A 16508-nucleotide genomic window follows, 5' to 3' on the forward strand; every position below is an offset into this window, starting at 1 on the left:
ATGGCTATAGCATTGCTGCCCTCTAGTGCTGCCACAGTCCGTTCTGCTGCCAGTTCCCAGCCAGTGAGGGGCCTGGTGAGTGGGGTTCTGGTAGCTTGATGCAACAACTGGGGCTGCTGGAAATCTGGTGCATAAAAATCCAGGGACTGTGCTTGTGAACTGGTTGTACTGTGTGCTGGCTGCATGCTACTACTGGTAAGAAAATCGCCTCCCAACCCGGTCCCCCACACCCAAGATGGCGCCGTCCTCCTCCGAGCAGCCACTTCCGATTAGACATGGCGGAGCGGGCGGTCCGGAAGGAGGTGGGGGTTCGTGGCGTCACACAGCAGCGCCGCGGGTGGAGCCTGTCGTGTGAGGAGCGCCGGAGGAGGTGGGTGATGGGGCGGTGCTGAGGGCCTGGGCAGCACCGGGATGGGAGCTGTGGCGATAGAGGGCGGCTGTGGGGCCGCTGTGCTGCGGGTTGTTAAAGTATAAACCTCCGTGGAGGTTGTTCTTAAGGCTTCCAGCCGGCTCTTGAAGCGGTTGGTTATCAACGGTGCGGCGGTAACGAGAGTTGCAAGAACAAGCTGTGTCTTCTTCCCGTTTGTTTTGGCGAGGTGAAGTGGTTCGTGTGGTAGGGAGGATTATCAGTCCCCTCACTGACTATGGGAGTAAACAGCTTACGAGTAATGGGGATGCACTTACGGTCATTAGCCGGGCGTGTTGGTTATAGTTATCGAGGAGTCGTGTGACTGAATTTCTATCACATGAGGGGAGGAAAGGAAGGAGGAGGTGAATTGCTGCTTATTTTATTTTCTGTTTTGTCTGTTAGGAAATAAAACAGTTGAAGGGAAGCTCAGGAGGCTGTGTGCTATTCAGAGTGCTGCTCTCAGTGCTGCTGATGAAGCAGGAATCCTGCAGGAGTCTGCTTTACTCAGTGACCTGAAGTGTAGGAGAAGAGAAGCCAGTGCCAGTCCCCAGGGCAGTGAGCTGCATCTTCCACTTGGACCTCAGCAGCAGGAGGATCCTGCTCCTTTCTCTGAGAGGACACAGCAAATAGGCAAGTTTAAATCGAAATAATGGCAAACTGATGTCCCTCGTTGTGCTCTGGCCACCTGCTATATCAGGTTGTGTATTGGTTCTACTGTTGTCAAGGTTTGTTTCTTCCCGAGAGAAATATGAAAGGAGCCAGTTTTGTGAATGAACTCTTTGCTCCCTGGGAGAACAGTGTTATCTCCTAAACTATAAACATTTTTGAGCGTGGCAGTAAATGAAAATCGGCTCTTTTGTTGCCACATTGTATTCCAGGTTGAAAAATAGGAGATTTTCAAAATACATTTACAATCTAAAAGCTTTTTTAAAATTATGTTCATTTATTTATTTAGTGTCTGGTGATTTTTCTTGCCCCACTGTGTCATCTCTCTAGTACAAACTTAATGCTTATGTCAGCTAACAATAAATTGCTCTGTAGTTTCTATGGTGCCAGTGTTGGAACTGGAAGTGAGAAGCAGGAATTCTTGCCAAAACTGGCTCCATGAAAGTTCAGGAGATACATAAAGTGGGAACATTCTTCAGTTCTCTCTATACATGCAGTGTTCTTGATGAAACTCGACATTAGTTATTGCCTTAAAAGGGCCTTCTGTATTATGACTGTGTAACTCTGAAACAGAGCTATAGGACTGTAGTCTGATCTAGTTGATGAACTGTCAGCAGTCTGTCATCTGCTAAAGAGCACGTGTCTCATGTGTGTTTACTTGCCTGAGCAAGTTGTTTTTTCTTTTCCAGCTTACAGTTCCAAGAAGTGTCAGAGTGAAGCAAGGAGTAACCGAGCCCTGGGAGAAGATACTGAAGCTGTTTGCTGAATAAACGTTCTTCTCTTAGTTTCAATTGGCCTCTCCTGTGGATGAATGCTGTTGCTCAGAACAGAAAACTTGGAATAACTTTTGGATCAAACAGCTTGCTGTGATGTGAACTTTCCAGCAGATATTTACAGAGGAGAGCGGTCAGTAGTCCAAGAACAGAGTGTTGCTTGGCGCTGGAGTAGAACAGCCTCTTTCCACTTCTTCTGATTCTGCTGGAAGTGCAAATGAGCTCGTGTGGCGTCCGTCTCCATTTGTTTGGGTGCTCAAAGAAAAATCCAGTCTGAGGAAGCCTCTAGGAATAGACAGGTGAGAAATCCGTCAGCCCGAATTTGGCAATCTTTTAATACAATAACCGGCTTCTGGGTGTTGTTAGCTTTAATTTGTCCAAGTTTTAAAGCCTTCATTAATTTTGAAACGCATTCTTCAGTTTTCTTTGCAAGCAGAGTGAAATGAAACATTTCTTTGTTTCTGTACTTGTGCATAGCAGGTGTTTGTAAAATGCTGATGGTCAGCAGGATTTCCTGATTTTCAAGGTGCTTCTTGTTCAGTTGTACTCTTAGCCAAATGGATCTCCTGACCTGGCAGACAGGGTGGCTGTGGGACTGGGCTGATGGTACTAGTATGCACAGGGCAGCACAGGTGTGTGGCTGGAGTAGTTCACTGCACTTGTGACTCTCTTAGTACCCAGAAGAACTTAAAAAGTACAGGATTGTTTGTTTTTAAAATGCCATTTAAACAATAGCTCTATAAAACAGAGAATTGGTTTTAGTTGCAATGCAACAGCCTAATTGATATCTTGCCTGCCAGAACTTGAGCCTCGCTGAAGTGTCCCTTTCTAAGATAGTTTTCTGCCCTCTGCCGTAGTGATGGGTGTATAGTTTTTTGGTTTAAGGCCTAGGAATTGGTTGCTCTGATGTATCTGAGTTTGGAAGTTAGAAAAGCACTGTAGGCCCTAAAATATCAAAGCTCAATTCTGTTTCCTCCTGTTATATTTTTAGGTGGTTGTCAGGAAGTTGTGCTATGCAAACATGCGTTCATTTTCTCATGTTTCTCCCCTTTTACAATGGATCTTATTCTTTCTGTTGCCGTATGATTTTGTTGGCGTGATTGCATTTCAGTACTGGGGCTGTGCTATTACTGGCTAGAGCTGTGAGGAAAGATTTTCTTTTCATCTAAATATTTTCCTTCAATTACTCTCCAGCACTGCTTGGCTCCTTTAGATTTGATCCAGTTCTGTTGCATGGGAGAGGGGCGGGGGGGGGGGAGGGGTTGTTTGAAAAACAAGGCACAAAGCCAGTCAACAAGTAAGAAATGGAGCAGCAGCAACCAGTAGTATGTTGGAAAATATTCTGGCTGTGAAACAATGTTAGTGATGTATTATTCCTTTAACTTTAGATCTGTTGGCAAGGTAGAAAGCTGGTTGTATGATTGTTCTGTTATGCTGTACACTTGGGAATGATGGTGTCATTCTTCTCTATGGCCTGTGGGTATTCATCAGCTCTGTGGGTTCTCAAGGCTCATCTGTTGCTTCTGCATTTCTGTCCTACAACTGTTTCACCCTGTATGTGGGACTCCCCAGCACCTGTATTATTTCCTTCCTTTTGCTGTGTTACATAATTTCCTTGCTCCATCCATGGTACAAGAGTTATATGAAAGGTAACACCAGCAGTGTCCCTGGTGGGTTCTAATGATGAATGACAACAGAACTTCTGCCATCCAGAGCTGGTAATCTTTAACATGTTTATATGGGGTCATGGTGAATCCGTGGGTTGTGATGAATACTCAGTGTACCCAGAGCTCTCCTTTCCTTTGTGGACAGCTTCATTTAGATTTTCTACACAAGATGAAGTCTGACAGTGCAAGGTGCCCTTGTAAAGGAGCTGCCTGCAACTTAGACTGTGCTTGAGGGCTGCATTCCACACCAAGTGCATAAGGAGCAAAGAACTGGGGCTGGCTGATACTACCATCATACTGTTTCTAAACTGATCCAGCTGGTTTGTCCAGGAGCTGGAATTCAGGTCTTAGTGCCTCACTGTAGAATTTGACTCTGGATGCTTGAGTATTTATATGCTTTCCCATAATGTTTCTAATTATTCACCCAGAAATAACTTAGCTTTTTGATAACACATCATAACTTCACACGCACTTGTTTCTGAAGCACAGCAAGCTATGATTTAGGAAGATCATTTTCTGAATGAGTCCCTTGAGAACGGAAGTAAATGGAGACTATCCATTTCCTAAATGTAGTTTGTGCAGCATTCATTGGCAAAACAAGTGAAGGAGCTTCCCCAGAACCCTGGTGTGCCTGCTGCATGATGCAGACTAGACATAGCAGTTGGTGTAACTGCGGTTGGATAGATGGATAGTTAATATGATCAGCAGTAAAGCAGATGATTTAGTCTTCTGCAGTGTCTTATGCCCATTACTGTTAAGCTACCAAAGTTGTAGTCCTTGCCTTTTGAGGATAACACTTGGATACCGTGCAGTGGCATGCAGGTGGCTTATTTCAGGACTTGTGGTGATGCTGCCAGTGTTCTGTAGTTGCTACTTTTCTATGTAGCTGCGTCATGCAAGGTGGTGTATTTGATGTCTGTCCCTGCATGCTCACAGTGAGGCCATCAAGGATTTCCTTGACAGAGTTGAGTTTGTCTTATTGAGGAGCTGATGAAACTGCCTGCAGGGGAGGTGGCTTTTACAGCACTCTGTTCTTACCTGAGCTAGGGGAGATTGGGAGAAGGGTTAGGCAAGGGGAAAGGAGTTCATTCCTTCTTTCTGTCGCTGACTTTCACATTAGTAGGCCTTTTGCTTCAGACTGCTAAATGCTCTTCCAGAGAAACTTGCTGGAGATCAAGTAGAGGGTTAGGCGGCTTACTTCAACATTAGTTGCTTTACTCTTTAAGGGAAATTCACTTTGGGATAGTATGGAAATGTCATTGTGTTATGAAGGAGCTGAAGTTCTACATAGCTGCAGAACGTTTACACTCTGAAATGTTGCAACTCCTTATGTAACCTGACAGCTGTGCTCTATGGCTGGAAGGTGAAAAGTGAACTATTTAATATGCATCCTTGTTTAGAAGGGGACTGAAACATTTGTAGAAATCCAATGAGTCCTGCTTATGTATTTCAGTCAGTGAATAAGCCCTTGGCTACCCTGGTGTTTGTGTGCCAGCTTGTTCTGGTTCAGCCAAATGGGTTTAAAAACTGTCGGATTGTATTTCACTGCTTCCAAAATAGCATTTTTATCCTCCCTCTTCAGGAAGTTTCTTTTTTTAACATCTTGTGATTGTGCAAGAAAGTGTTTATAGTTAGGATCAAACAGCCAGTCAGTCTGAGCAACGTGTTTACGTCTGGAATGAGATTCACTGCTTGGAGAAGAATGTCCAAAATCCATTGCATCATATGCACTGAGGAGTTCAGGTGGATTTCATGCAGGTGCAGGTGTTTGAAAGGTAATTCTCATCCTTTTAGAGTTCTATTAGAATAACTGGAATAAACGCAACAGGTAGAAAAATAGTGGGATAATTACATTGTTGTAACTATGTCATCAAAACTAAAGATCCCCTGTAGTTGTGCTGGTTGCACAGTTAGTGTTTGTGGTCTGAATAGTGTGGTACTATAAGGAGATATGTGCACAACCTAAAAAGTAAATTTTCAGAGCAGTAGCTCTGTGGCCATAGTAATTGACTTCACTCAGGAAGTAGGAAAGGGTCTGCTGTCTTGTGTGCCTTTTAGATCTGTTAAGATCTTATATCCAAGTCACTTCTCACTTGATTTAGCACTGGATGCTTTGTGCTTAGTTTGATCTGCATAAGCAGGTCAAAGTAATGAAGTGCTGTGCAATGTCAGAGAGATACATCAGAAGAGAGAAGCGAAAGTCCACCGTGCTTGCTTTAGTCCCTGACAGGGCCCATAGGGGAGCCCCAAGCCTTAGCACCATGGGTGCAGCATAGACCCCAGAGTTGCTGCCCAAGTTCATTGCTTGGAGAGAGGTGGGGGGACGTCTGCAGCCTTCAGACACGTGAGCATTGCCCCGTGGACCCCTTGACTCCCCTTTTTCTTTTTCTGTGTTTCTTTTTGCTTTTTCTGTGAGTGGACTTTGGCTGTAGCTACTTTAACACAGTCCTGTGACAATCTGAGATTGGAACCAGTTGCCAGGGAAGGGAGGAAGGAGCCTACCTCATTAATGAGAACGAGCCTTTGGGACTGTTCTGCTTCCCAGAGCTCTCCTGGTAAAGGACTTGGCTGTGGGAACAGCTTTGTCCGTGATCCAGCTTCGCTGGAGGTTTTGGCAGGAAGGACTGCAGAGCTGTCATCCAAGATTTTGATGTTTTCGGGATGAAATCCCAGCCTCATCTGTTCTTAATGCTGAGGCCGTCTTTGTGATGCAGAACACCCGCACTTAGTCTGACTGTTTTGCTGGCGATCATGTGTTAATCACACACTTCTGATTTGCTTCGGGAAGGCTAAATTAGGGAAATCTGAGTGCTCTTGAGGGCTTACTAACCTAGGGATGGCTTGTTTTTCAGTTCAGGTTAGGCTGCTTTTTGTCAAAACATTGAGTAGAAAATTGAACTGGAAGTGCTTATAAAGAAACACACAGAGATGTGTGTAGAGGCTGCTGGACTGGGCATATGAAATTAATGCTGAAGATACTATTTCTGACAGTGATATCTGAAAAAAATACTGCCTTTGGAGTCAGTGGGCACTTCTGCCTTCCTGTAAGGAGTATAAGGAATAGAAACCACACTGAAGTGGGTAATGCTCAATAGGACAAACACCAAACTGATTAGGGAAAGGTAGGTGTGTGAACAAGAAGAGAGCCTGGACTCAGGAGCTGTCATGGGCCCATGGTTAGCATCACAAGGCAGATGCCAATTAAAATGACTTCTGGAAACATGAGTGGCAGCTGTACAGGACCCATGTTTACTCTGCCGTGGGTTCTTTGCCCTGAATCACTTCCTGCCATGGAAGCTGGCTGGGTTGCAGTGCAGAGGTGTGTCAGCAGGTTGGAAGCAGCGTGCATAACTCTGGAAACAGGAGTAGCTGTTGGGAAATTCAAGGTGCGGTCCGTATCTCTAAGTAGGCAGGTTACATAGGCTAACATAAATGTTTCTTCCTGTGCAAGAAGGAAGAAGTCAAATGCTCTGAGGACAGAGCATGGCTGTCCTGAGTGAAGTTGGGACCTGTCCAATTGTGTTCATCTTGTCACGGTATTTCACAGGTATCTGCATGTGGGGCAGGCCTTGCTCTGCATCTCCAGTACAGCAGCGTATGTGGCTTTCCACAGAACCCTTCACTGACTGGGTTTTAGAACTCCTGCTTCTGAATTCTCTGCAGGTGGGGAAGCCCTGAAGGTAGTAGAGGCTCTGTGTGTGCTGGGGAACTAACTTAGCCCTTTTGGTGCCTGTTTAGAAACCTGCTTCCTGCAGCATTTGTAGGAAACCTGAATATTATTTACAGACAGGTGACCAGCGTTAGTTCTTCCTGTGGTTATATTCATCACTTCTGTGTACTTTCATTTTGATGAGAACTCCTCTCTGCACGCAGCCTTGCCCAATTGCTGTCTTGCATCACTTTTCAACATGAATTTGCTACAAATCCAGAACAGGGCTTGATTTAGCAACCTAATAACTAGCAATTCCAGTAAGATCATAGAGTGTTAAACGTGACTTGGAATTGTTCTAGCACAATTCCTTAGAACTATGCCCAGTGTGATTAATATTTCAAAGAACTCGAGCGTGCGCCGGAAGAGGGAGGGAGAATGAGGTTTCCTGGATAGGCCAATTGATGCAGCAGATAGCTGGGAGGAAGCAGCGAAGAAAAGGTTTGTAATAATGTGTTGCTACTGTTACCAGTGAGGTTGAGCTGAATTTGTACGAAACAAGCTTTCTTTTTGCAGATGGCTTTTCGAGGACTGATGCCAGTCTTGAATTGAGTTGGGGCCTGTGGTTTCATCTGTGTGCTTGTTGTTGTTGTCACCTGCATTAGTGGGTGACAAGGAGGATTTTTGATCTAGTCAATGAAATGTCAAAACATTTTGCTTTTAAAGCTAGCTTTCCTGACAGCCATATATAATTCTTAACACTTACAGAAACAAGACTTGTCTTCAGTGAAGAAGTAGAGTAACTCATGAGTTGGATTGAGATTTGCCTCCAGTTGAGTTTTCTGCTGTAGTGGGCTGAGTGGTTTAAGTGGAACGATGAATAATTCAAGAAGAGATGAGACAAATGCAGACTTAATGACATCAGCTGTTAGTCTGTGTGCTTGTCAGTAAATAAACATGCCTGGCTGGCAGTTACACTGTTAACACAGTGCACCTATATGCCCAGTTTACAAAACTGTTGGGGAAACCTGAAACATGGCAGGATTTCTGTGTTGCTTTCTATCAAGCATTACATAGTAAAGCCTGACAGGAGCGTTATCTTGCTCTAACAATGTCAGATCATAGCACAGAATATCCTGTTGTGGCTTACTGCTCATCTCCCTAGGGCTTGTGTGAGTATGTTTAAAAACAAACAAAAGGACCACATATAAATGCTAAATCAGTTCAGCTCTAAGCATTTGTGTTTGGGTTGTGTTGGTCCATTTCCCAGTTTCTTTAAAACAAGCTATTGTTTCAGACTGGTTTCGCCGTTCAACAGTTTGCCCATTGTTTGCTGTTGCTCAAACAGCAGCAAAGGCAGCAACTGACCTGGATTGTGGAGAACACGCAGTGCCGCTTTGAGCTGCGGATCCCAGAACATCCCCAGAGCCCTTTCTCCGCTTGAAGAAAGGTGGGCAAATGCTGAAGGGAGAAGCAGTTGTCTGCTCTTCAGATTAGAAGCAGGCAGTGAGACAGCGAGAAGTCAATATAGGTAACTAAATAATTTTACAACCATATGCTTACCTTTACAGTGACGAAAGATATGTTGATAATCTTCACTGAGCCGTTAAGCCCTTCTGTTAGATGATTTATGTGCTGCTTGTGAAACTGTAGCATCGCTAATAAAATGTTTTATGTGCTGGAATAGCATTTCATTTATACCTGAAGATCTTTCTGTGCTTATATACTGCACCTGGAGGGATATAGAGCATGGCTTTAAAACTCCTGGCAGTCATCAGCTCACCAACTGGTCGCTTCAGGTCTGCATGAGGGGAACTGATAGCAGTCAGTTCAGGAAGCACGTAGAATTGGAGGTATGACTTAGAAAAATTGTCATCTTTTTATAAGGCAACAAAATAATACTTTCCAGGGTTGCAATGGTGACTGAACTGAACATCTGTTTTCATTAGGGCAAACTTTTTAGGACTTATGGGGTGCTTGCCAAGAAGAATTCCAAAGGGAAGAGTTCCTCTTGTGTTTGGGATGTTTGTGCTTTATCCTATGGTGGTAAAATCCTCCTGATGTCTTCTGGGAGCCAGAGGGTTTCACAGGGAACAACCTGCTGTAGCAGCACGCTGCTGGAACAGAAACGTTCTGCTTTTTTATTGGGCTGCACATGATATTTCTGTGCCCTTTCCCTACAGTGTTTCTTTTGCTGCTGCAGCAGGTCACAAAGCTGCTTAGTTCAAATCTTCCTGTGAACCTTTTGAGGCTGCATTACAGCAGCAGTCTGTTGTGCTGCGGCTCTCACCTGGCATTGTCTTTTCTTAGCAGCTGGACCCTGGGTAACTGGGTGAGAGGCACACATGGAGGTCTTCTGTATGCGTGCTCTTTTGATGCTTAGCTGTTAAAGAAGAAATTACAATTAGTTTGTGAAGATCAATTTTTTTTTCTTTTGATCTTTTGTTAAAATTGGAGATAAAACAAACCACCCACCCCTTTCCTCTGTCTGAAAACATGCAGTCAGTGCATGTGCCACAGAACCATCCCATTGGGGCTGAGGATCTGCTGGCAAGGCTGGGTTGGTGCTGCCTGGCCTGTGGGGGTGACCCAGCAGTGCTCCCTGCAAGCTGTGCTGGCTTCCTCCTGTAACTCACAGCCTGCACGTGGGAACCTGGGTCTTCCAGGTTTACGCTTCATGAACTGTGATATGAGGAAGTCCCAAACAGTTGACTGAGTTGACCAATGCGTTGTTGTTATGCTCATGTTATAGGCTCCTCTGCTCTGGAGCTGCTGGCTCCCCTTGCCTTCTGCTGTGGTTTTTTACTTGTGGGTCTTGTTGTGCAGAGGGATGTGTGCATCTTTATGCAGAGATACTGTGGGGAGAATGTGGGGCTCGGGATGAAAAACCAAAGTGGGAGAGGAGAAGAAGAAGTGCCGTGAACTTCAAAGCTTGACTTTGATTTGCTAATCTCTGAAAAAAGTAGCCTTGTGGTCTGGCCCTTGTGTTTCTCTAATTTAAGTAGCCGCTAGGTGGTAAACTTGCTCCTTCCCCACAGGAAGAATGACTCATAGAAGCAGCTGATCAGAATTACTCCATGCTCTTTTTAAAGAGCATAATGTCTTTGTGCTGGTGGTGGAGTTGGAGCCAAGCCCCGTATCAGATGAGGAGGAAAAAGTGTTTTGGAAACTTTTAGCATGTTCCAACTTCGAAAGCCTCAGGTTTGCATTCCTGAAGAGCTGCTCCAGGCCCCCTGCTTAGCTTTGCAGCCCTTCTGTATCTTCAGGCTGGTGTGTGTGGGAAGGGAAGGGGAAATCGTTTCAGAGCTGAGAGAACATCAAGACAGTCCGACAAGGAGGAGAACAGGTTTGCAGGATACAGGAGGTGGTGTCGGAGCTTGAAATGGGGAGAAAAGCCTGAAATATCTGGTGCTGATTTAAGTGTTGCAAGTGACGGAGCCAATGTTGTAACAGAGGCTAGAGGCGGGTTTTTTTCAGCCAGAATGGCAATGGGGTACTCTGGGCTTCCTGATTGTTGTTGCTGAGTCACATCCAGGCAGCACAGGGCTGGCTTCTTCAGGTTCTGTTTTGTTGCTTCCCTTTTGCCCCACTGAGATGGAAAGAAATGTCAGGCTGAAAAAGAAGTAGAAGTTAACAGGAGCAGCTCCAGAAGGATGGCTTGGTACTCACTGGAGCGCTGGGAGAGCCCGCAGCCCTTTGGTATGTATCATTACCATGGGAGGGTCATAGAGAGCGTGCAGACCATGCCGGCACCCTGCTGCGTGGTCTGATAGGAAAGAAGCAAAAGCTGTCTAAGTGTTGTGATACATTAACCATGAGATAAGCATGAGAACAGTCACTGTGTTTCTGTATGCGTGATTTAGACTGGAAATGTATTTCTTGCTCATAGAGGGGATATTATTGTTTAAAAAAAAAAATGGTTTAAAGCTGTATCTCTCAAGACTGATATAGGACTTATGAAAGAAGAGGGACACTGAATTATCATGTGTCCAGCTGTATGGATGCTAGATGCTTAGCCAGTATCTGCAAGCACTGGAGAGTGGTTTGCTTTTTGGTTTTGTTGTGAGTGAGAATGAAGTTAGGGATAAAGAGCAGGAGCTGACACTGCTCCAGTTTCCTCCCTTTGGAACAGGCAGTGTGTGCTGGCAGCTGTGTGCCCTCTTGTCTGCTAAGGGAGGCAGCTTTATCAGGGCTGGGATTCATGCTTTTAGTGCAGAGAGAATACATGAATATAGACCTCTTTTAACCCTCCTTTCACACACATAAGCTTACACGCAGTCTGACTGGAAAATACCTATTAGACTGTTCTGTTGTGTGTTAACCCTGTGATGCAAAGCATAGTTTCTTAGCTCTCTGCTGGGATGGGTCTTGCTGGCCCTGCCCCCTTTACTGCAGGGAGCAGATTAGCTGAGGGACAGCATTGCACTTCAGTGAAACCTGATTTTATTGTTAACTGGCAAAGAATAGCCTTGAGCTCCAAAAAAAAAAAGTAAGGCACCATTAGTTTTGTGTGCGCACTGATTGAGGTTTAACCTGATTTGCCTTTGTGCTTTTGGAATGTGTTAAAAGCATCAGTTCTGGCAGAGCAGAGTCCAGCAGCTCATGTGCCTTCCTGGACAGTGAGTTCCCAGCAGCAAGTGCTGAGCCTTTTCTTTACTGATGTGTTCTGCACCAGTTTAGTGAGTAAACATGGCTTAAAAATTAAGCAACACTCTTTTCTACAGTGTAAGGCTCAGTAAAGAGCTCAGTGTGTCATTTCACTGTGCAATGCCAACATTTTTTTTTGGAGTGGTGCTTTTTTGTTCATAGGAAGTGCTTTTTGCAGACTGTGTAATTCAGACTGTTTGCACATGCTGCCTTCTTCCCTTCCTGAAATAAGGCTGAGCTGCAGATTTGGTTCCTCTCTAGTTCCCTTGTACGTATACAAGAGAAAAGCAAACATGGCCTATCATCTTATTGAGATGTAAAGCTTTCTATTTTCATGTTCCATGGGCTGTTTTTGACACTGAGACCTGATATTATATATATATATATATATATATATATATATATATATATTTTTTTTTTTTTTTTTTTCTTCCAACCTAGGCTATTATTAAATGTTTAGATCCTCTTGTGCTCTCACAGTCTCCTTGCCATCCTAGGCAGTCACAGAATCACAGAATGGGTTGTTGTCATGGTTTTGTATGGGGGAAGCAGTCCAGCCTGACTAAATCAAGAACTAGGTTAGGCTGCCCAGGGCCCCCTCCAGCCTGGCCTTAAGCACCTCCAGGTATGAGGCACCCACACTTCTCTGGGCAGAAGACAGGCCTTGTGTCATGGCCTGCTGCCAGCATCTCCTCGAGATGGCCAGGTCAGGCAATGGGTTAGGGACACTTGATTAAGAATATTTGTGAAGTTGTATTGTGGTTTGCTGTCTAGGTCAGAGAGCCCAGCAGCAGCAGTGGCTCCGTGTTTCGGATCCTTTCTTCTTGTATGCTGGGTCTGTCATGTGTGCTGCCATCCTTCAAGGCTGGAGAACTGGTGTGCTTGCACAGGCTATCTGCAAGTCAAGCGTGGTCCCAGCACAAGGGCAGCCGTGCTTTGGTGCTGGGAGTATGCAAGTGGGTGTGTATAGCTTTCTAAACTTGTTACCTTTTAAGGCCACAGGTGTCTTAATACTGCTGTGTGTCTTCACTTCTGATGGCAAGAGCAATGCTGCCTCTTTTGACATTCTGGGACAAAATGTCCAGTGGACACTTGCCCAGTTAGTTTATAAAATGTCTTCACATTTCTACTCTAAAAACATTTCTACTCTTAAACCTTTCCATTTGCTCCCAGGTTTGGAAGCTCTGGCCATGGATCAGAAAGGCTATCGACGAGGGAGTTTCCAAAGCAGCACTAGTGATGAAGATATGCTAGAAATAGCAGGAGCATCTCTGGACTTCTCTATGGCAGATGATGATCCACCACTCGACAGAGAAATGGGAGGTAATACCATGCATCTCTCCACTTTTTTATATTGCCTTTTGGTGTTGTCTTTTTCTCTGTGGTCTCTGCTTAGTGTGAAAGACGAGCATTTCATGGCACCAACACAGTTTGCAATATTCTGCACTGCATTATAACTGTGAATAGTCTTTTGCAGAGCAGCCAAACAATTGTTCATATGCTACACTTGGCTTCCAATGTTGCTTTTTTAACAGTGGTTGATGGGAAGTGTGTTGTCTACAAAGTAAAAAATAACCTTAAAATAAATAGCAATTGCAAGAAGCATGTGAATGACTTACAGTGCCTCTCCATTACACTGGTGTTTATTCTCCAGTATCTGAGCTGCTTCAGCACTGGCATCCAGTAATGCGGCAGGGAGGAAAACTGCTCTATTAACCATGTACGTGATCATCTTCATATTAAATGCAGCATATCCTGTCTTACCACTTTGCTTTTAAGGTTTCTGAGTAGTCCTTACTAGAATCTCCAGAAGTAGGTGTTGTAGGGAAGAGCTGGCCATGCTACTGGGGGAAGTATCTTTATTGTAGGTGTGAAAGGTGGAGATGACAGCACTGAGAGATTCCTAGGAGTTTGTGGTATGAACAGAGGCTGCCCTTTCTGCTTCCCTTTTTCTTTACCTACAGTTTTAAAGGTTGCCCTTGGCCTTGTATTGTGGACAGGAAAATGTTTAACAGAGAAAGGGGGTTTGATGCTGAGCAGCACGAACAGCTTGTCTTCCTTTACCACGAATTGTCTGTAAAGATCTGTTGCAACTTACTTCTATATAAGCAGAGTCTGGATTTGTGAAATTAGTAGGGGCAAGATTAGTTCAGAAATACAATACAGATTAAATAACTCAAAGACGACAAAGTAAGTTAATTTTTTCTTATCATGAGTTAGTTTAAAAGCAAAAGTATTGAATTTGAACAGCAGACTGCAAGTCCGCATGACTTCCCATAAACCTTGTTATCTTCTTCCCCCATTGCTACTTATCCTAGGGCAAAAATTAAAAAGTAATCCTTCTGTTTTACTCCTTGACCGTGTGATCTGCCCTGAGGTAGTGCAAATGAAGACAGACTTCCTTAAATGCTTGAACCTGCCAGTAGCTGAGCCCATTCTTCTGCTGGAGATACTGTAAGGAGTTTATAGTTGGTCCCTTTTATCATTTTAAGGCATGGGAACAACTAGTGTTATTTTTGTGCTTGCTTCAGCTCTGAGTAATAAGTGCTTCTTTGTGTGTGAAGGGAATGTATACAAGACATAGGATGTTTTATGAGTTATGCTGACTCCTGCTAATGGAAGGGACAATGGCTAGTCCTGACAGATGAGCTCTGTTACAGATATTAGGTGGTGTACTTGTTCCAGCCTGACATAGTGATGGGCATCGGTTTTATAAATGAACATCCTTGGGAGTTCACTTCAGAACTCCTCATCTAAAGCTCATAAAAGTAACTTGTGGCTGGAGTTTCTTCTGAACATGTTAGTTATAATGCGGAATTAGAGACATAGGAAATAACTGCTTTATCCATGTTGTTAGTGGAATTGTTAGTTCCTGGTTTTTTACCTGCTCTTTCAAACTGGTGTTTGCATATCAGCTGTCTGAAGTTAAAGGAATTCATGTTTAATATTTAGAGAGAATGAGCTAAATTCTTCCTCTAACTTCTTGCAAGGAAATTGTTGTTTTATTCTTACTTTCAAAGCAGTGATAGATAACGTAGCTTATGTAAATGTTTTGTTGCTTTCCCAAAACACTACTCAGTTGTTTCCCTCCTTATTTAAATCAGCTCTTTCTATCTCTGCTCAGTGCATTTGAAGGCTGCAGCTTTGTCTATCAAACAAACCCTTGGTGTCAGCAATCAGTGAAGTGGATGTCTGTTACAGCACTGCTGTCTTTGGTCCTTGCAGTGGTGAGGTCTGCTCCTTGTTGCTTTAGCAGACTTCGTTATGGAGAGAAGCAGTTTGAGCAAAAGGGCCTCTTTCTGTTTGCAAGAAGCATAACTCTTTGTGGGTTTTGAAACTGGAGGAAAAGGGGAAATTTAAAAAGGGAAATAGTTTTCCCTAAATATTGGTTTCAGTTCTCTCAATGGAATTTCCCCTGCTGAATTCAGAACGTGTTTGCTGACAGCAGTGTGTCAGGTGTGCAGCCTGTTGTGCAGGTGGAGCAGTGGCACAAGCTCTGCAGCAGCTGGATGTGTGCTAATTGAAGTTGGTCTTGTGGTCATCTTCTACATGCTTCTATTTGGGGCTTGCGTTTCTGGTGTGTTGCGTTTGTTATCTGGTGTGTGGTTGGAGGTTTTTTTAGTGATGCTGTTTAATGCTGCCTGCTTCTTCCTTCTTACCCAACGCTGTCAGTGTCTTTGAAGCTCACCTGCGAAGTAGTTACAGCATCACAAGTAGGGAAAATGATTCTAACTGGAGCTTTTAGATCCTGTGAAATAACATAAGGAAGAATTGCTAACTTCATGATAGACCCGTATATCTGGATGGTATATATATGTCAGGCATATATATATGTCAGGTTCTCCTGAATCAGATCTCAGATGGAAGTGATCGACCTTGCATATGGCCTGGAACACAGGATTCTTATGTAGAAGAGAGTGCTCAGAATGCTTGAAGATAGACTTTCTTTTGAACAGGTAGTTGCATGAATGCACGTTCTTCCTAAGGGCTTGAGGAGAGCTTGATATAGATGTAAATATTCTGAGCGCTTCAAGCTTGGTTCTGTCAAAAGGGTTTAAAATAATGACATTACTTTTAATGCCTGGTTCTGTTCTGTTAATGAAATCTCACTCTGAGTAGCACATTTGTACTCTTTTTTTCTCATTTAGATTTCAACATATTGTCAATACATGGCAACAGATGAGTCTTTCCTTGCTTTTACACCCTGTGTTTGAGAATCAAGCTTGGCATTTTCCATAAAATCCGTGGATGTTTCTCTGATTTTCCCCATCATGTTGATGCTAAAGTGATAGCGTTTCTTCTGCCAGCCTGCAAGTGAATGCTAGATGAGGTTTGTCAAAGGCATTAGCTCCTCACTAGTCCTGCTAAATTAGGAGTTATTATGTATCAAAACACACACGACACTCGAATTCTTGTCAGATGTACCAACTTGGAGCTTCACATTGTATACAATTGTCTTCTCATATCCTTCCACCCCATGCCTTGCTTTGTTGATAGTGGGTTTCTTTTGCCATCTTACATATTGCAGTGGGGAAGCAGCCCCTTGGTGTGCAGGAGCCAGGTGTAATGTTTGAATATCACAGTGGCTCCTGGATATATTTCAAAATGCAGTATGACAAAAGCAAGGCTGCGTTCCTCGCTTCTTTTGAAGAAAAACTTAAAAGGCTTTCCATCCTTTTGAAGGTTTTATTTTGTGG

At 43.9% G+C, this 16508-nt stretch overlaps 1 protein-coding gene across 9 annotated transcripts in view; it reads left to right on the forward strand.

The window, feature by feature from the left end:
* The first annotated feature begins 235 nt into the window (after positions 1–235).
* LOC107312840 (H(+)/Cl(-) exchange transporter 5) overlaps positions 236–16508 on the forward strand; it is a 35937-nt gene continuing 19664 nt past the window's right edge. For 3 of the 9 annotated variants that reach the window (XM_085544657.1, XM_085544651.1, XM_085544655.1), the window contains exons 1-4: positions 340–596; positions 812–1039; positions 1765–2147; positions 12985–13134. Coding sequence is in view for 7 of the 9 variants with exons in the window: in XM_085544651.1 (XP_085400777.1) it covers positions 13002–13134 (133 nt within the window). In the remaining 2 variants the exon portion in view is untranslated. Of the gene's footprint in view, positions 772–811; positions 1040–1764; positions 2148–8461; positions 8696–10707; positions 10864–12984; positions 13135–16508 lie in introns of those variants that run through there. The other 6 variants (XM_085544654.1, XM_085544652.1, XM_085544653.1 and 3 more) reach the window with 6 other exon arrangements.

Source organism: Coturnix japonica, chromosome 4, assembly GCF_054131305.1.
Source record: "Coturnix japonica strain WE chromosome 4, WE-NBRP24, whole genome shotgun sequence".
Lineage (NCBI taxonomy): Eukaryota > Metazoa > Chordata > Aves > Galliformes > Phasianidae > Coturnix > Coturnix japonica.